We start from the raw sequence: 18,972 nt of genomic DNA on the forward strand, positions 1-18,972 counted from the left end.
GTACCCATGCTGGATTGAACCCATTCCTTTGCAGGACCCCCCCCAACCTCCATGTGACAATTTCCTGCCTGTACAGTTCCAACCCTGCGCTTCCTATAAGCTAGTCCTCTTCTTGTTCCTTCCAGGCTGGTGCCTGTGTAATTCCACCCCGTCTGCATTTAGGCCATTCAGAATTTATAGCAGAGCCTCTTCTGGGCCACGTGTACTTCACAAGTCTGCACCAGCCCCTGTTGACTTTAACTGGGCCACACACCCTCCCCGGTCCTGGTCAACGTCCCTCGCCAGGAAGATCAAGATCAGAGTTTCTCAGCCAAGCAGCTTTGCCTGAGTCAATAAAACCTTGGGAAGAGCTTCCAAAATGGAGCCCCACCCCCCTTCTGGTTTGGCTCCAAGTGTCCAGGAATAGTCTACCCTGGGCCAGCTGGTTGGACTCTGGCAGGGTATGACAACAGCAGGAAAATCAGTGAGCAACAAGCAGCTTTCCAGACTAGGAACACCTTAACTCTGACCCCACGCTCCCCTGCTAGCAGGCTGCAGAGCAATAGCAGAGATGGTATGGGATCTAGGAGCCCTGCAGACAGGAGCCAGGCGCCCTGGCCGGTAGCAGCAGCCTCGAACCCGCAGCTCCCCCGTTGTGAGCAGGGGGTTACAGCCACTAAACCAACCCGCCAGGCAGCGAGCTTACTGGACGCATGCTCACCACGCTCAGGCGCTAACAGTTGATACGCATGCGCGACGCCCTCCCTCAACAGGTTTAGGGGTGGGGCTGAAGGACGCTCCGCATCCCCGCGCGCGCGCGCACCCGTACCTGTGGCGTGTGGGTGCGTGACTGGTGGTTGTACGCTGCGCATGCTCAGAGCCCTTCTCCCAGGCATGGCGCTTGCGCAGTTCTCCTCCAGGGCCGGGCATCCGAGTGATTGCGCATGCGCGTCGTCTTCAATCCCCAGGGAGCCGTGGCAGCGCATGCGCGGTAGGCCGGGAGAGGGAGCGGGGCTGTCTATGGTCGGCGGCGGTGGGGAGTGGGTGCCCGGGATGCTGCGGACAGTGGCAGCCTTGGTGCTGCTGGCGCAGCTGGCGGGCCGGGGGGCGCATGCGCTCTACTTCCACATTGGGGAGACCGAGAAGCGCTGCTTCATCGAGGAGATCCCGGACGAGACCATGGTGATCGGTGAGGGGGGTCAGGGCGATGGGGAGGGGGGCGAGACCAACCGGCGGGGGAGGCCGGGCGATGGGGGAGGGGGCGAGACCAACCGGCGGGGGGCGAGACCAGCTGGCGGGAGGGGGTGGGGGAGGCAGGGCGATGGGGAGGGGGGAGAGACCAACTGGCGGGGGGGGAGGCCGGGCGATGGGGGAGGGGGGCGAGAACAGCTGGCGGGAGGGGGTGGGGGAGGCAGGGCGATGGGTGGGGGGGCGAGACCAACCGGCGGGGGGAGGCAGGGCGATGGGTGGGAGGGGGTGAGACCAGCTGGCGGGAGGGGTGGGGGAGGCAGGGCGATGGGTAGGGGGGTCGAGACCAGCTGGCGGGGGGAGGCAGGGCGATGGGGGAGGAGGGCGAGACCAGCCGGGGAGGGGGGCGAGACCAGCCGGCGGGGGGGGGGAGGCAGGGGGAGGGGGGCGAGACCAGCCGGCGGGGGGGGGGAGGCAGGGGGAGGGGGGCGAGACCAGCCGGCGGGGGGGGGGAGGCAGGGGGAGGGGGGCGAGACCAGCCGGCGGGGGGGGGAGGCAGGGGGAGGGGGGCGAGACCAGCCGGCGGGGGGGGGAGGCAGGGGGAGGGGGGCGAGACCAGCCGGCGGGGGGGGGAGGCAGGGGGAGGGGGGCGAGACCAGCCGGCGGGGGGGGGGGGAGGCAGGGCGATGGGGGAGGGGGGCGAGACCAACCGGCGGGAGGGGTGGGGGAGGCAGGGCGATGGGGGAGGAGGGCGAGACCAGCCGGCGGGGGGAGGCAGGGGGCTTGACACGAGGAGGGGAAGTGGGCGGGGGGCTGGGTTTGATGTGGGATGGGGTGGTTGGCGTGATGGGCAGCAGGGGGTGAGAGGGCAGTGGGGGTGGAGTAGCACAGGGCAGTGCAGGATAAGGGAGTTGGGGGTGGGGTCAGGGCTAGCTGGGGGTATGACGGCAGCCCCCCGCCCTGATCCCCGTCTCTGGCGTGCAGGGAATTACCGCACGCAGCTGTGGGACAAGCAGTCAGAGTCGTTCCTGCCCTCCACGCCGGGGCTGGGCATGCACGTGGAAGTGAAGGATCCTGATGGAAAGGTAATGCTGCCGGTGGGCGCAGGGCTGGGGGTGGCAGCGCCCCGTGCCTGGACTTGCCCTGCTGCTTTGGGCAGAGCCCAGTTATCCTGCACCGGGGCATCTTTGTGTGCCCTCTCCCTTCCTCCTGCCCAGATCCTGGTGCCTCCCTATGGTAAGGCCTTTGGGGCCAGATCTCAGGGGCTGCAACCCTTTGTTGGCCCAGGGTTTCCCTTGCCCTAGGAAAGTGACATCAGCAGCATGCTGGCACTGTGGGGTGGGATGGTGTGTCTTGCTTGGCACTCACAGCTCTGTCGCTGGTGGTTCCAGGTGGTTCTGTCCCGGCAGTATGGCTCAGAGGGCCGCTTCACCTTCACCTCGCACACCCCAGGCGAGCACCAGATCTGCCTGCACTCCAACTCCACGCGCATGGCGCTCTTCGCAGGTGGCAAGCTGGTAAGAGAATCCCCCAGTGCTTCACCCGACCTCTGCCCCTGAACCCGGGGGGGTGGGGGGCTTAGGGTGCAGGTTGTCTGTTTCTTCCGGGAAAGCAGTTGGGACACTGCCTGTTGGCTGAGAGGAAGGGCTGTCTGCCTAACGTGCCTGACTGGGATTCCTGGGCTCCAATCCTGGCTCTGCCACTCTCTCCCAGGATGATCACCATGGGCCATTGCCTGCCCTCTTTGTGCCTCAGTTTCTCCAGCTATAGCACAGGGATAATGCCTACTGCTTGTGGGAAGGTGAAGTGAGTCTCTCTGATATGTGTAAAGTGCTCTCAGATGCTGGAGGGAGGGGGCCAGGGGGTGTGTGGAAGCTGAAAGACAGATTCTCTGGGGCCTTAACCTGTAACCGCGTGTGCTGTGTTGCTGGGAGCCCTGTGCCTCTGACCCCATGTGTGCCATGTGCAGCGTGTGCACCTGGACATCCAGGTTGGAGAACACACCAACAACTACCCCGAGATTGCAGCGAAGGACAAGCTGACAGAGCTGCAGCTCCGAGCCCGGCAGCTGCTGGACCAAGTGGAGCAGATCCAGAAGGAGCAGAACTACCAAAGGGTAAGGGGCCCTGGGGTACGTGGATGTGGGGCTCTTGAGGGTTCCTGAGGTGACTGTCCATTCTCCCCATAATCCTCTCCAAAGAGTTCAGGGCTGTAAGACCTGCTTGCTGAGTGCTGGTTCGCATTCTTGGAATCTGCACAGGGCTGGGACAGGGAACCGTGGCAGGAAAGCCATCCCAGTGGCAGAGAGGGCTCATCAGGGGACGTACAGGCTGAAAACACACACTTGGCCTCATGTTCTGCCAAAGGGGCAATACAAGATGTGCTTCGGGTTGTGGCTGGGTGAGGGGGGATTTGTGAGGAGTGGGGGTGTCATGAGGCAGCTGGGCATAGGATGTCCATGGCCACCCTCTCTGCTTCACCTGATCCTGGTCTGTGTCACACCTGGGACCATTGGGGACTGAGTGGGTTGGTGCCTGCCTAATCTGGAAGCTGTTGGCAGGGGATGTAAGTATGCGTGTGGGAGACCTGCCCGGTTTGGAAGCCATTGGTGGGGGGCAGTAAGTGTGGGTGTGTGCCTGCTTGTGGACGTGAAGAGGGCGCCATACGCTGGCTGCGCAGTAGCAGGGGTCGTGATCCCCTTTAGAGCAAGATGGAGAGGGGCCTGCCAACAGGGGGTGGCATTGTGCCTGGGAGGCAGGGATTGAGGAGGATTCCCCACCCGCTCTGACTCCTCTTCCCATGTGCTCCCTGCACAGTACCGGGAGGAGCGGTTCCGCATGACCAGTGAGAGCACCAACCAGCGGGTGCTGTGGTGGTCCATCGCCCAGACCATCATCCTCATCCTCACCGGCATCTGGCAAATGAGACACCTCAAGAGCTTCTTCGAGGCCAAGAAACTGGTTTAATCCCCTCCCTTTCCAATCGCCACTGCAGCGCCCTCCACTCTCCCCCACACTGGCATGCCCCTCGCTGCCCCTCCCCCTCTGGGCATAGGTAGGCACTGAATTGCACTGGAACTGGGAAGCACGGGTACCTGCTGGCTGTCACACCACCGTGCTCCCAAGCCCCTGGGGGGCCATGATTAGCCAGCCTGGCCACCAGGCATCTTGCTGTGTTGCCAGCAGACAGACAGGAGGAGGCCAGATCCTGGCTGTCTCGCTGACTCCAGCAGGTGCCTCTGGTGCTTCGCCAGCTGGGGCTAGCAGCCCCTCCTGGGGGCTTGGCACTGATCTGCCCTGCTACTGACAGGGCATCAGGGGTGTGCCAGCCTGGTCAGAGGCCGCTCTGTCCTCGCACACGAGTGCCATCGGTGCTGCTCTCCCTCCAGTTGCTGGGGCCCTGCTGCCCTGTCCTTTACCCCCCTGGCACCTGTTTCGCTCTGGTTCATCCCACCTGTGGTCGATAGCTGAGGCATTCGGGAGTGGGGTGCGTTTGGTCGGCGGCTCTGCACCTAGCGTGTGTGTTTCAGCCCTTGGGTGCGAGGAGAGGTGAGGGGCAGCCGCTATTTTATACCAGAATCTATTTTGATAACTGCAGCCCAAGACAGTGGCCCGGCGTCTTCTTTCCCCTGGTGCCCTGCCCCTTACCTGCAGGGGAGGCCAGACCCCACCTCCTCTCTCCCCTTCATCTGCTCCAGTCCCCCATAGGAGACCAGAGATGCTCTGACTGGCCAGGAGCGCTCAGGAAGGGAGAGCTGAATTTAGCCCTCTGGGGCCGGCCACATGCCAGGCTGTATCGGCCTGTCTTGCCCCCCGGCACATGACCTGTTCAGTTCTGTCTGAGATCCCAGGCTCCACGCACCCTCCCTCAGCTGGATCTATTCAGGGGGTGAAGTACATTGTGGTGGGTGCTTTGCCAGCTTTGTTGCATGGCAGGGGGAAGCGGCTGGTGCCAGTGGACACCCCCCTCCCTTTTGGTGTTTATGGTGGTGAAGGCAGATGGATGTGGGGCTGACCTGGTATAGTTAAGATGCAGTAAATCTGAAATGCAGTTTGTTGTTTTCTCCTTCCCCCATGGTACTACCAAATTGGGTTGGTTCTGTCTGGGCCCAGCCCCTGTGTTGCAGGGAGAATTCATAACAGATGTTCTTTGTTACAATTTTGGAGTGAAATAAAACCTCTTCTGGTAACTCCTGTGCTGGGGGATGGTTATTGGACTGGGGCCGGTTTCTGAGCTCTCTGTCTGGCTGCTTCTACTGGTGGGGAAATGGGGGAGATCCTAGAAAAATAACCCCAGTAAATTCTTTGGGGAGGCCCATGTGTACAGTGCCTAGCACCGAGCCCCACCCCAACATGCTGTGAAGAAAATGGATCTAGGTTTTGTAAAGATGGTGTTGTTTTCAAAGATGTGAGATTCAGGTGACAGTGAACAAGAACACAGGGAGCAAATGGTTACACACGCAACACAATCATAACCTGCTTTCTAGAGCCTCCCACCAGCTTAACTTCCTCTCTAGAGAAGTTTCTCTCACCCAAAGCCCTCTGCAGCATTTCAGCCAAGGTTGGCTGAGCCAGTTTTCATGATTGTAATCGTGCTGTCTGTTTACTTCCTAGGTGGGGAATGTTCTTTGCCTTCTAGAAATCCCCCCCAAGTTAGTTGTCTTTGCTTATGGACAGGATAATCTCCCTTTGCCACCGGGCTTGCATGCTCCATTCCTGTTGAGGTCACATCTGTTTGTTAACATTTGAGTGTGTTTAGCTGGGCACCCATTGCGTTAGCTTCCAATGCTTTAATTACATCCCAGTCCTGCTTTTCATCTCTGCCAGTGACTCATACTTTGCTGCAGACTCTGAGAACATATTTTCAGTCTATGTACATAACTCCTTAGGGGCTAGCCGGGCGTACATTTCATGCCGATGCTAAGGAGCAGCGTGACCCTGGCTTTCATATGAAACTGCACCTGACATCTGTTGGTGAACCAGCATGTACAGACCAGTCAGGATATACCTGTAACCCCCTTGTCAGTGCCATTACGAAGGTCTTGGGTCACAACGGGAGCTATTCTGAGCTCAACAGCTGGCCCATAAAGCATGTGGGAAGAGAGGGGAGATGCCTGTGCTCACCTACGGACATGACCCCTGAATGTAGATACACTCGCAGCCACTGTGACCCCAAGTGTGAATCACTCATAACTGATGTACAGTAAGAACAGCAAAGGGGGTACGTGGTGAGGTACATGCTAGAGTACATCTTCCCCTTGAGGGGGATCACTGTCTGGTGTTTCCTGTGGGGTCCTGCAGGGATCAGTTCTTGGCTCTGGGCAGTTTCATATTTTTATCAATGACCTGGAAAAGAGAATAAAATCACTGCTGAAGTTTGCAGGTGCCCCAAAGGGTGGGGGAGTGGTAAGTAATGAAGAGGACAGGTCACTGGTACAGAGCCAACTGGATTGCTTGGTAAGCTGGACACAAGCAATACACATTTTAATATGAGTGAATATAAAGTCCTACATCTAGCAACAAAGAATGCAGGTCATACTTACGTGACAGGGGATTCCATCCTGGGAAGCAGTGACTGAAAAGGACTTGGGGGGCATGGTGGAAAATCAGCTGAACATGAGCTCCCAGTGACACACTGGGGCCAAAAGAGCTAATGTGATCCTGGGATGAATAAACATCTGGAGCACAGAGCACTGGTGCGAGCACTGCTGGAATCCAGCGCCCAGTTCTGGTGCCCGCAGTTCAAGAAGGATGGTGATTAATTGGAGCGGGGTCAGAGAAGAGCCAAGACATTGATTAAAGGATTAGAAAATCTGCTTTGTAATGATAGACTAAAGGAGCTCAATCTATTTAGCTCAACAAAGAGAAGGCTAAGGGGTGATTGGATCATAGTCTATAAGCATCTACATGGGGAACAAATTCAATGGGGCTTGTCCATCCAGCAGGGAAAGATGTAACAGTGCAAGGGTTGGAAGTTGAAGCTAGACAAATTCAGACTGGAAATAAGATGCGCATTTTTAATGAAGAGGATAATTAACCACTAGAACAATTTCCTAAGGGTCATGGTGCATTCTCTATCACCGGCAATGTTTAAATCCAGACTGGATGTGTTTCTACAAGATCTGCTCTATTTCAAACAGGAATTAATTCGGGGAAGTGTTAGGGCCTGGGTTATGCGGGGGTCAGCCTAGCTGCTCACATTGGTTCCTTCTGGCTTTGAAATCTACAAGGCAGTGGGGGGCCCTGATTTATAATGGCATTTGGGTACTGCCACAAAACAAGTAAACTAGTAAAATGGCCTGGATCCACCTGGAGTCAGCCCCTGGTGCCTAAGAACCATGAGTCTGGCCCCAGCTTAACCAAAAGAACCAACTCTGAGCATTTTTCTTCGCCCTCATATCTCTGAGCCGTTAGGCAAGGCATTTCCCAGTTTTTCTCTACCAACGTGGCTGGTAGAAACGAACTCACACAATCACCTGACTCCATGAGCAGGTGCTTTACTAAACATCAGATATCACCAGACTGCTGAGAGTTGACAACACTGGAGTGCGGAGTGGCTGTGCTGGAACCAGCCTGGGGGGTGGGGGCAGCTGGGTTGGAGCCGGGTGTTGGAACAGACCCCCGAGGAGCAACTAAGGTGGAACTGGGTGTTGGAACCAGCCCTGGGGGAATGGCTGGGGTGGAGCTGGGCATCAGAACTAACCACCATCCTGTGGTTTCTCCCTGGGTGGCCCCTGGCTTGTAGCAATGCCTTTGATGCCACCCCAGCCAGCTGTGTTTGGGGGTGGGACCCAGCATCCCTGGATCTCAAAGCCTGAGCCAAAGGGTCATTAATGGCCCTTTTGCCTCCTGAGCCCTGCTCTGGGGACTGAGGCCAAGAAGGGCCAAGCCCCACTATCCCAGTGCTGGGAGGGGAGGAGGGTCTAGTGGTTAGAGGGGGGGGCTGGGAGCCAGGACTCCTGGGTTCTCTCCCTGGCTCTGGGAGGGGAGTAGGGGCCAGGGGTCAGAGCAGGGGGCTCCCCCTCCTTGGCCCAGGGGCTCTCGGCAGGGCTCTGCTCCTGCCCCCGCCCCCTCCCCCAGGCTCCGCCCCCCGGGGGTGCAGGACTCTCTTCCTGCCTAGGGGGCAGCAGACGGAAGAGGAGGGCGCGCTAGTCTCGCGGCTGCGCCTTTATGGTGCTTCCGCACGGCGAGCGGCGCATGCGCTCTGAGTCGGGGCGGGCGGGCCCGCGCCGGCTGGAGATGGCGACCGAGTCGAGCTTCGCGCACATGGGGCTGGACGGGCGGCTGCTGCAGGTACCGCCCCCGGCCGGGGAGAGAACCCAGGAGTCCCGGCTCCCCCCCTGCCCCCCCGGCTCTAACCACTCGAGTCCCCCAGGATCCCGCCGCCCCCGGCCGGGGAGAGAACCCAGGAGTCCCGGCTCCCCCCCGCCCCCAACCACTCAAGTCCCCCAGGATCCCGCCGCCCCCGGCCGGGGAGAGAACCCAGGAGTCCCGGCTCCCCCCCCCGCCCCCCCCGGCTCTAACCACTCGAGTCCCCCAGGATCCCGCCGCCCCCAGGCCGGGGAGAGAACCCAGGAGTCCCGGCTCCCCCCCCCGCCCTCCCCGGCTCTAACCACTCGAGTCCCCCAGGATCCCGCCGCCCCCAGGCCGGGGAGAGAACCCAGGAGTCCCGGCTCCCCCCCCCGCCCCCCCCGGCTCTAACCACTCGAGTCCCCCAGGATCCCGCCGCCCCCAGGCCGGGGAGAGAACCCAGGAGTCCCGGCTCCCCCCCCCCCGCCCCCAACCACTCGAGTCCCCCAGGATCCCGCCGCCCCCGGCCGGGGAGAGAACCCAGGAGTCCCGGCTCCCCCCCCCGCCCCCCCCGGCTCTAACCACTCGAGTCCCCCAGGATCCCGCCGCCCCCAGGCCGGGGAGAGAACCCAGGAGTCCCGGCTCCCCCCCCCGCCCTCCCCGGCTCTAACCACTCGAGTCCCCCAGGATCCCGCCGCCCCCCGGCCGGGGAGAGAACCCAGGAGTCCCGGCTCCCCCCCCCGCCCCCCCGGCTCTAACCACTCGAGTCCCCCAGGATCCCGCCGCCCCCGGCCGGGGAGAGAACCCAGGAGTCCCGGCTCCCAGCCCCCCATCCCGAGCCCCCCATCCCGAGCCAGGGGAGGACCACGGGGTCCCGCCAGTGCCGCCCCCAGCGCAGGGCGGGAGGCGCGAAGCCGGGAGTCCCCCTCCCCGCAGAGGCTGTGCGGTCCCCGGGCTGGGGGCCCCAGGAGACCCCTGCCCTCCCTGTGTCCGTGGGGGGTGTCTCAGCGAGGGACCAGGCGCGTCCCACCAATCGCATTGCCCCTCGCTGCCCGGTGTCTGGGTCCCCTGGCAATGCCCAGCTGCTGCCCTGGGGGGCGTGGGGGGTGATGGTGCGACATCCCCACCCCTGCTCCCCTTGGCATCCCCCCAGATGCGCTGTGGGGAGCATGGCCTAGTGGTTCGAGCACTGGCCTGGCTGTCAGGGCACCGGGTTCTGTTCCTGGCCCTGCCGCCCAGCCATGCGGGACTGGGGATGTGTGCCCCACTCTGTGCACAGGGTGATGGGGCCGGGGTGAAATTCATCCCCTTGGCAAAGCTCCATGTGATCTCGGCTGCCAGCCGCTGGCCTTGGCAGGTGGCGGAGACCCCAAGACTTGGGCATAGAGTTTGGTTACTCGCGCACCCTCAACCCCTAGTGGGGAGAACCCAGGGCACCGAGTGCTCTAGTCTCAGCCGACCGAGGGGCTGGAAGGGCCCTGCAGCGCCACCCCTCCTTGTGCCCCAGATGTTTTGGCTGCTCTCTGGGGTCCCTACCAGGCTCCCTCCATCCCTCCCTACAGGCCATTGCTGAGCTGGGCTGGGCCAAGCCCACGCTGATCCAGGAGAAGGCCATTCCGCTGGCCCTGGAGGGCAAAGACCTGCTAGCCCGGGCTAGGACAGGCTCTGGGAAGACGGCCGCCTATGCCATCCCCCTCATCCAGCACTTGCTCCAAGTGAAAATGGTACGTCTGCCTCTTGGGGGTAGGGCTCCCTTCTCGGGACTGTCTCCGAGCCAGGGGCCAGCCAGCCCCACACTGCACTGGCTCCTGATCCTGTTAGGAACCCCACTGGCTTGGGCAGTGGGACCCTGAGTCCCTGGGGGAGCAGCTGGGGCCCTTCTGCCTCTCAGCCCACATGGGCCCCCTTTGCTGCTTATGCCAAGGTGCCCCAGGTGGAGGGATGGGGGGCCCCAGTGCATCGGATCAGAACCTGGCAGCAGCCTTGGGGCCCTCTCGAGCCTCAAGGCAGTTGTTGTGTAACAGGAGACAGTAGCTCCTAGGAGGGCTGCCCTGGAATGGCTCAAGGCAGTGTCCATCTCTGGGGCACAGGCATTGTATCCTCTCCAGCGTGATACCCTGGGACATCCCACTGAGCACATGGCAGGCTGTGGGCACCGGGGTATGGCGGCAGGTGCCCAGTTGGCTTCTGACCCTGCCCCTTATCCTCCAGTCCCCCTTGGTGACAGAGCAGGCCGTGCGCGCGCTGGTCCTGGTGCCCACCAAGGAGCTGGGCCAGCAGGTGCTGCAGATGATCCGGCAGCTGATGGCATACTGCTCCCGTGATGTCCGTGTCGCCGACATCTCCGGGCAGGTGGACATGTCTGCCCAGAGGTGAGAGCCCCGGGGAGAAGGGGAAGGCTGGGGCAGATGGGAGGGGGAAGGGAGTGGGGTTGGGGGGCCTGGTGCCCACCCATAGTCAGTGGTCCAAGCTGCCTGCTCCCTGGGAGCAGCCTGTGCCCCGAGTGCCAGTCACTTGTGGGACCCGATGCACCCCAGGTCCACCATGGAGCCAAAGGGCTGGCTGGTTTGGAGAATATCTGGGGATACACGACGGGGAGCTATTGTCCCCTCCCAACCCCAGGGGCCCTGCTGCCCTGGAGAGACTAGAGGGCCCATGTGAGCCAGTGGCAATGTGTCAGACTGGGGCCCCACTGTGGGCAGCTGCTCTCCATGTGGTTTGGCTCTTTCCTGCCCTGATGTGGGTCCTGCCCTTCCCTTCCCCCTGGGCAGGAGCCCTGGGAGCTCTGTAGGCTCACGGACTCCCCATGAAGGGGTTTCGGGGACACCTCCCTGGTCGGGGGTAGGGGCTCTGCGGTGCAGTGACTAGCTAAGCCCAGCTGTGATCAGAGCCAGGCTGGCTACCGGGACCAGCATGGACCTGGCTGGGCCAGCCCAGGCTATTGACCAGCTCCACTTGGGGTGGGACCCGGGGCTGGGAGCACAGCCTCTCTGCTCAGTGAGGATCACTGGCCAGCAGCTCCTGAGAGCGGAGCCCCTGGGGCAGTTACCCCATTCTCACCCCCCACCCACCCCCAGCTGGTAGAGGCTGCCAGTGCCTGGGGCCTCTTCTGCTCCAGCCCCACCTGCTCTCTGACCAGCTGTGGGGAACAGCCAGGCCCTGATAGCTGTGTCATCCTTGGGGAAAGGAGCGGGGCCAGTCGGGCTCCCTGCGAACCCAGGCAGATGCTGTCCCAGTTGCATTGGAATCCTGGGCTACAAGGTTTTCTTTGCAACTGTAAGAGGTAGAGCCCGAAGGCGTGTGTGTGCCGGGGCCTGGCCCGGGGGCGTGTGTGCCCAGGCTGGCTCTTGGCTGCACTCTGGGGAATGCTGTTGTACTAGAACCCTGCAGGCAGGCAGCAAGATAAAGTGGTTGGGGTAGCGGACAAGGAGCAGGACTCCTGGGTTTTTTTCCTGGTTGTCCCGGACTTGCTGTGTGACCGTTCCCTCCCGGGGGTAGTTCCGTTCCCTCCTGCCCTCGTAGGAGGTGCTGGCAATCACTGTGTACCTGGCCTGGTGGTGACCCTCAGCCCCGCGTGGCCCAGCCCCTCATGCTCGCTCTGTGCCCCTGGTAGGCCCATCCTGATGGAGAAGCCGGACGTGGTGGTGGGGACGCCGTCGCGGGTCCTGGCTCATCTGCAGGGCCACAGCCTGAGCCTGCGCCACTCCCTGGAGGTGCTGGTCCTGGACGAGGCTGACCTACTCTTCTCCTTTGGCTTTGAGGAGGATCTGAAGAACCTGTTGTGGTGAGCTGTTAGGGCTGGCCAGCCTGCCCCCAGCCTGAGTGAGGGGGCCCAGGGGAGTGGATATGCTCTGCGGGGTTGGGGGTCCCTCGGGAGTGGGTGTGTTCTGGGGGCGGGGGGTCCCTGGGGAACGGATGTGATCTGGGGGACGGGGGGGTCCCAGTGAGTGGGGTTGATTGGGGGGGGCTGTGGGGAGGGAAATTTGCTTTGCTGCCTGTTGCCTGAGGGTCTGTACTGCCTATAAGGCCCAGCCAAGGCTCCCTTGTCCTGGCTAAGGCTCAAGGTCAGGAGACAGCGACTGCTGTTGTAGGGAGCGGGAGGTTCAGACCCCTCTTGTGTGGGCTGTGAACAGAGGCCTTGGCAGCAGGGTGGCCAGCCCCTCCTGGAGCCCGTGGGGGGTGTCACTCTGGGACCAGGGGGAGGCTCTGAGCTGGTCTCTGGTTCCTTGGCAGCCACTTCCCCAAGATCTACCAGAGCTTCCTGATGTCGGCCACCTTCAGCGAGGAGGTGCAGGCGCTAAAGGAGCTGGCGCTACACAACCCAGTAAGGGGGACCCGGGGGTGGCTCGGCTGGCCTGGCGCCAGGCAGGTTCAGCGTCTTCCCCCATTGCCTTGGGCAGCTCTGCTCTGCGGCCTGGCTGCTGCACAAGGGGTTAAATCCCTTTGGGGGGCGGGGGGCTCCTCACTCAACCATCCTGGCCTGTTATCCTGTGGGTCTGTGGGATTGGAGGGGGGGCAAGATCCCCCACTGCCGCATGAGGGCTGGGCCCCCTCCCCATGGGCTGAGCGCTAAACCTTGCCCCGCCCGCAGGTGACCCTGAAGCTGCGGGAGTCCCAGCTGCCGGAGGCAGCCCAGCTCTGCCAGTACCAGATCCGCTGCGCGACTGAGGAGGACAAGTTCCTGCTGCTCTACGCACTGCTCAAGCTGGGGCTGGTGCGGGGCAAGGCCATCCTCTTCGTCAGCACTGTGGAGCGCGGCTACCGCCTCAAGCTCTTCCTGGAGCAGTTCAGCATCCCGGCCTGCGTGCTCAACGCAGAGCTGCCCGTGCAGTCCCGGTGAGGGGGCGGGGGGGGAGTCCTGGGGAGGGGAGGGGAGGCCCATGCAGCCCTGGGGGATTGGGAGTGAGCCCTGGGGAGGGGCAGCCCATTGTGGCAGGATAGATCGGGGGTTGGTCCCTACGGCTCTCACTGGCGCCTCTGCTTGGACTCCAGGTGCCACATCATCAGCCAGTTCAACCGGGGCTTCTTCGACTACATCGTCGCCACTGACGAGCAGGTTCTGGCGGAGCCCGCGGCGCGGGCCAAGAGGAAGAAGGGCGCCAAGTCAGAGAAGTAAGGACCCGTCAGGACCCCTGGGCTGGCCAGCACTGGCAACAGAGACCAGACTCTTGGTCCGTGTCCATGGTAGCCAGGCCCGGCAGCAACAGCCTCTGTCACCAGCAGGGGGCATCTGACTGTGCCGTGCTGCCCCTGCCTTATTCCGAGCTCTGCCCCCCAGCTCTGCCAGGGCCCCTCACTGCCAGCCCCCTGCCATCCAGCCCCACCCCCAGCTCTGCCAGTACCCCTTGCTCCTGACCCGCAGCTCCCTGCCGTCCCAGCCCACCCCCAGCTCTGCCGGGGCCCCTCGCTCCCCGCAATCCCAGCCCTGCCCTGGAGGAAGAGCTCTAGGGAGCTGTCCTGCACTGGCAGTGTGGGCTGTTCTCCTGGGTCTCTGGTTGGGCAGGCTGGGCTTGGGCTGGTGGGTTGGCTGTGCCCTGAGGTGCCCCTTCCTTTGCAGGGGCAAAGACCCAGAGTACGGCGTGGCACGGGGCATCGACTTCCAGAATGTCGCCACAGTCATCAACTTTGACCCGCCCGCCTCGGTTGAGTCCTACATCCACCGGGCCGGCAGGTAGGGTCTCGGGCTGAGGGGAGGGGTGGGAGGTTCTGCTCTGGTCCATATTGGCTGGTAGCGCCCAGCTAGCTGGCTGTGGAGCCCCAGGGTGTCCCCAAGGGGCACTCTCCCACAGCTGGGCCTCCAGCCAGAGGCACCAGGCTGGGCTTCTCTGGCTCTCCCTGTGGTGCCCACGTGTGCAGGGCACCTGGGTGGTACTGAGCTCGCTGGGGCTGCACTAGCCGCAGCCCCCAAGTCAGGGTGTTCTGTCTCTAGGCTCTCGGGTCAGGTGGGACTGGGGGAGACAGCAAGGGGGCCCGGGGATCCGGGAGCCGGCGCTGAGGCCTCTTGAAATCCCCAGGGCTGTCTCCTGCGACCCAGGCCCTGCCCTGTCTCATCGGCGAGGCCAGGACACCTGGCTAACTGGGCCCAGTCCGGGACGGGTCCAGCCTAGCCAGCGCTATGGAGAGGGCACAGCCCTGGCCTTGGTACCTCCCACGTCGGTCCCTGTCCCTGGGGCTGATTGCCTACCCATGGGGCAGGGCGGTAGGGCCCCTCTGCGCAGTGGGGCAGGCGGGAGCTCTTGGGTCCTAGGCCTGGCAGGAGAACCCCCCTGCTGATCCCTCCTGCCCGGCTGCCCCCAACGTTCTCCCCTCTGCCCCCTGCAGGACAGCCCGCGCTGACAACCCTGGCACAGCCCTGACTTTCGTGACACACCCAGAGTGCCCCTTGCTGGCCGAGATCGAGGAGGCTCTTGCAGGAGGTCAGTGAGCTCTGGGGCTGAGGTCCGATGAAGGGTGGGGAGATCAGGGCACGCAGCTCGACTGGCTGCCCAGCTGGGAAAGGGTTTGAGTTGCCATTCTTGGGGACGGGCACGGCTATCAGGTGGGGGCTGGGTGGGGGGGCATCTCCCTGTATCTACCACACAGGCTGAGTCCTGCCCCAGCCCCTCCCCTGCTCCTCAGGGTGTCAGGGGCTGTGGGTCCCCTCCTGGGCCATGGTGCCAGGGTCCCTGGGCCTGACAGGCCACTTCTGTCCCCACAGAGAGCACCGAGCCCGTGCTGCGCCCCTACCAGTTCCGGATGGAGGAAGTCGAGGGGCTCCGCTACAGATGCCGGGTCAGTGGAGGGGGGCGGGTGGGCAGGAGAGGGGCACGGGCAGAGAGACCAGCTCAAAACAGGGCCCAGCCTGCCAAGTAGCCGGGGGCTGGGCGGGAAACACCCCTTCCCTCCCCCTGCCTCCCCCTGCACCTGGGAGACCCTCCCCATATCAGCGCCAGGGAAGGGACAGTGGGGCCCAAGGCAGCTTGGCCAGAGGAGGGGGGCTTGGAGCAGGTGCCAGGGGTTGGGGGAGTTGCCAGGGCCCATGGGGTTGGCGCAGCTACACCCCAACTCCAGCCTTGAAGTCCCACCAGAGGGCGGGAGCCATGGGGAGAAGGGTGGGTGAGGGGGCAGGCGTTGGGATCTGGGGGAGCTGGGTTCTGGCCTTGTCTGTGCAGGGGGCTCTTACCTCCCCCCTTCTCCCCAGGACGCCATGCGCTCTGTCACCAAGCAGGCCATCAAGGAGGCGCGGCTGCGGGAGATCAAGGAGGAGCTACTCAACTCGGAAAAACTGAAGGTCGGGGGGGGTTGGGAATGAAGCAGAGTGCGGCCCCTCCCTCTGCAGGGAGTGAACCCACTGCCCTGGGGGGTCGGCTCCCCAGTTTGCACAGACGGGCTGGCTGCTGTGGGGTGTGCCTAGGCATGGCCTTGTCTCTATCCTGGGGGGTGGGCACTTGGCCCCATATGGAGTGGGGTGGGGTAACCTGCAGGGGGTGGGGGGGCAGGGAACCCCTGGGGGGCACTGACTCCTGTGACAGGCTCTGGGCGGGGTGCACTGAACCCTGGGGCGGGCAGTTCAGAGGGGCCCTGTGTCTCTGCAGCTGGGTCTAGACTCAATGTGTCCCCTCAGACGTACTTCGAGGACAATCCCCACGACCTGCGGCTGCTGCGCCACGACCGGCCCCTGCACCCGGCCATCATCAAACCGCACCTGCGCAACGTTCCCGAGTACCTGGGTCAGTGCCGCCCGCTGCGGGGTTGCCCGGGCCTGGGGCTGGCTGTTCTCACAGGTTCCCAGCCGGGGGAAGAGGGGAGCAGGGACAGGGGCACTTCTGGGGTCCCTTGTTGCCTCTCTAGTGCCTTTCACCCAGCATGATCCCAAAGGTCCTCCAGACCCTTTATAGGGACCCCTTGCCCTGGTTGTACAGCGACCCCTTACCCAGCACTGAGACCCAGCTCCGCTGGGGTGGGGCATGGGAGCTGGTTATAAAGGGACCGTCATCGAGATGCAGCCCATCTGGGGTGGGGCGCGAGGGCTGTTAGCCACAGGGCACAGTCTCCTGTCAGTTTGGGGCAGGACTGGGGGGGGTCTGGCCCTGCAGCAGGGATATCCAGGCTGTAGGATTCCCCAGCTCCGTCCTGGCCTTGCTGGATGGGGCAGGGAGTTCCAAATTCAGGGCCCAGCCAGCCCCAGCCGCAGTTCCTGACCCGTCTTCTCCACTGGCAGTGCCCCCCACCCTGCGTGCCATCGCCCAGCCCCTGCTCAACAAGCGCAAGCGACGGAAACACTTGGCCCCCAGCAGCAGCCGACCCAGGGGGGGCTTCCAGGTGGGTGTCTGGGCTGGGCTCCTCCCCGAGCCCAAGAGCACTGGGGGCGGCCGTGTAGGGAGAGTGTGAGGGCACGCAGGGGGAACTCCGAGCCCTGTCCCGGGACTGGAGGGAGGGATTGGCCACAGCAGTGCCAGTCTGAGGTGGGATGGAGCTTTGCAGTGCCGCTTCCCACTGCATGGGAGCTGGGGGCACCCTGCCTGCTGCCCTCAACAGGCACTGCCCTGTATGCTGGGGGTGATGGCTGGAGGGGCGGTTTCCCACAGTGCCCCCAGCATGGAGTCGAGGCCAAGGCAGAGCCCCACGGGCCCAGGAGGGGCTGTGATGGTGCCCACCCAGCCCCAGACAGCCTTATCCTTGGGGCTCCGTAGCTGGCACCGCCATGTGCTGGGCATGGGGGGGGTCAGACCCACATTGTAGCGGGTGGAGGAGTATTCGGGGGGGGGTCCCAAGGCAGCAGGAGATTCTGGGAGCCAGTGGGTCCCAACAGCCCAAGTTCTTCTTGATCCAGGGAGGCAGAGCTGCCTCCAGCCAGCAGGGGTCACCGGGGAGCCAGCCCCACTGCATTGCCTGGAAATGGACGCCCTCTCCCCCCCGACTCCCAGCTGCTGTCCCTAACCCCCCCTGCTTCTCTCCTAGGCCCGGAGGGGGCGCAACCCTCTGCGGAGCTTCCAGTACATGGGGAGGAGACCCCGGCACCTAGCCAGCAAAGGGGAGACATCCTGAACCGTGGGCCCCCATCAGTGAGAGCACCTGGCTGGATTCAGAACAGACAATGTCTTGTGTGGCTGGGGCCGATGCCCCTGCTGGGCCGAGAGGAGACAAGTGCTCCCCCTGCGCCCCTGCCCGGCTCCGCTCTCCAAACAGGGATCTTCTGGGGCACCTGTGGCTGGGCGTGGGCATCTTCTGCTGCTGGCATCAGCCACATCCCGGTGCCAGCCCCCAGGAGCCTGAGTCTGGCTGTGGGGAGAGGGGGCTGGGGCCGAAGGGTTGCGGACGGCAGCTGACCCCAATAAAGCTCAATGCTGGCTCCACTTGGCTGGGTCTCTCTCCTGGGGCTGGGCCACCCACTGCTCCCATGGAGGCACCAGCCAGGGAACAGCTGGGGGTTGCTCTGAGCAGCATGGAGGAGGGGAAACTGCTTTGTCCGCTCACCCCCGGCCTGCTCTGGCTGGGATGCTGGGATGGCGGGGGCTGGATGCGTCTTTTGCTGGGGTGTCTCGCCAGGCCTGGCGCAGTGCTGGCCCCCTGCCCAGCTGAGAGTGCCCATGCTCATCCCATGGCTGCTATGCTGCCATAGAGGGTGGAACCATATCTGGAAGGCCCAGCCTGGGTGGTCTTTTCCACAGCCAGCAGAACCCCTGCTCCTCCTGGTACTGGGACGTGCCAAGTGAGGGAGGGTGTTTGGGCAGCTGCCCTTGCTCTTGGCGCTCCCTCTGCCAGAGCGACAGGGGGTGGTACTGGCCATCTGCAGGGTGAGGGGCGAGGGCTCCCCTAGTGTTCTAGGGGTTAATGAGGAGCGGGCACCTCTCCCTGGGCACAGGGGAGCTGGAAGTTAATGAACTGCCCTGCTGGTGCCCCCCAACCCCTTGGTGCTGACTCAAGGCCTGGCCTTACAGCTACAGGAAGGAGGGGGCTCTGGTCAGGGCTGGCCTTGTGTCCCCAGGGCAGGGCTGCTCCTACCTGTGCCAGCTCTGTGTCTCGGCCCCCCTCTCCCTCTGACAGCCAGGGACGGGCAGGACTGGCTCCACCCCAGGCACAAGGTTGGGTGAGGGCTAACACCTCGCAGGCTGGGGAATCAGGCCTCTGCATTTCCATGTCTCATCCTGTCCAGCCTCTCACTAATTGTAACGCTGGCTCCTTAGCACGCTGGCTCGCCTGGCTCTGCTTAGCCCCCGCGGCTCTGGCCTTGGCTCCGTTAGTAAGCAAGTGCGGCATCACCCCCAGGGGCCATCTGGCCAGAGTTACCCAGCCTGTGGGGACCGCAGCTGGCGCGGGCTAATACAGAGGACCCAGCTTTCTGACCATGGTTGCTCAGCCTCAGCTAGTGTTGGCCCCAGCAAGCCCTGCTGCAGGGGCCAGGCTGCACTGGGTGGAGGGTCCTGTTCCCCCGGACTTGGGGACAAGAGGTTCCACTTTAAGCCATCGCCTGCAGTGGCTCCTGGTTACTGTGTGAGGCTCTCTGGCCCGCTCGCTTGGACTCGCACGGGGGGGA

The 18,972-nt window shown here is 63.3% G+C and overlaps 2 protein-coding genes across 3 annotated transcripts; both read left to right on the forward strand.

Moving 5' to 3' along the window:
- The first annotated feature begins 849 nt into the window (after positions 1-849).
- Positions 850-5,356, forward strand: TMED4 (transmembrane p24 trafficking protein 4). The gene is made up of 5 exons (XM_073325461.2): positions 850-1,168; positions 2,152-2,252; positions 2,559-2,684; positions 3,137-3,283; positions 3,984-5,356. Exons 1-5 carry the CDS (start codon positions 850-852, stop codon positions 4,131-4,133), a joined length of 843 nt encoding a protein of 280 aa, XP_073181562.1. The 3' UTR covers positions 4,134-5,356.
- A 2,793-nt stretch (positions 5,357-8,149) lies between these two features.
- On the forward strand, positions 8,150-17,791 carry DDX56 (DEAD-box helicase 56). 2 transcript variants are annotated; one of them, XM_073325460.2, is made up of 14 exons: positions 8,152-8,459; positions 10,019-10,180; positions 10,668-10,828; positions 12,070-12,240; positions 12,690-12,780; positions 13,048-13,292; positions 13,449-13,568; positions 14,014-14,127; positions 14,778-14,872; positions 15,154-15,227; positions 15,637-15,726; positions 16,060-16,165; positions 16,657-16,757; positions 17,397-17,568. In XM_073325460.2, the coding sequence occupies exons 1-14, from the start codon at positions 8,337-8,339 to the stop codon at positions 17,481-17,483; spliced, it is 1,740 nt and encodes a 579-aa protein (XP_073181561.2). In that variant the 5' UTR covers positions 8,152-8,336; the 3' UTR covers positions 17,484-17,568. The 2 variants fall into 2 exon arrangements, with proteins under 2 accessions (XP_078706768.1, XP_073181561.2); XM_078850642.1 differs by lacking the exon at positions 16,657-16,757 and having other exon boundaries at positions 8,150-8,459; positions 17,397-17,791.
- Positions 17,792-18,972: the final 1,181 nt, after the last annotated feature.

Source organism: Lepidochelys kempii, chromosome 26 (genome assembly GCF_965140285.1).
Source record: "Lepidochelys kempii isolate rLepKem1 chromosome 26, rLepKem1.hap1, whole genome shotgun sequence".
Classification (NCBI taxonomy): domain Eukaryota; kingdom Metazoa; phylum Chordata; order Testudines; family Cheloniidae; genus Lepidochelys; species Lepidochelys kempii.

Bases quoted from the DNA above. Each gene is read 5' to 3' on its own strand.
- DDX56 (XM_078850642.1), top strand. From the start codon at position 8,337: ATGGTGCTTCCGCACGGCGAGCGGCGCATGCGCTCTGAGTCGGGGCGG. The intron at 13,293-13,448 runs GTGAGGGGGCGG...CTTGGACTCCAG, and splicing joins GAGCTGCCCGTGCAGTCCCG to GTGCCACATCATCAGCCAGT. The intron at 15,727-16,059 runs GTCGGGGGGGGT...GTGTCCCCTCAG, and splicing joins TCAACTCGGAAAAACTGAAG to ACGTACTTCGAGGACAATCC.
- TMED4 (XM_073325461.2), top strand. From the start codon at position 850: ATGCTCAGAGCCCTTCTCCCAGGCATGGCGCTTGCGCAGTTCTCCTCC. The intron at 1,169-2,151 runs GTGAGGGGGGTC...TCTGGCGTGCAG, and splicing joins GGACGAGACCATGGTGATCG to GGAATTACCGCACGCAGCTG. The intron at 2,253-2,558 runs GTAATGCTGCCG...TGGTGGTTCCAG, and splicing joins TGAAGGATCCTGATGGAAAG to GTGGTTCTGTCCCGGCAGTA.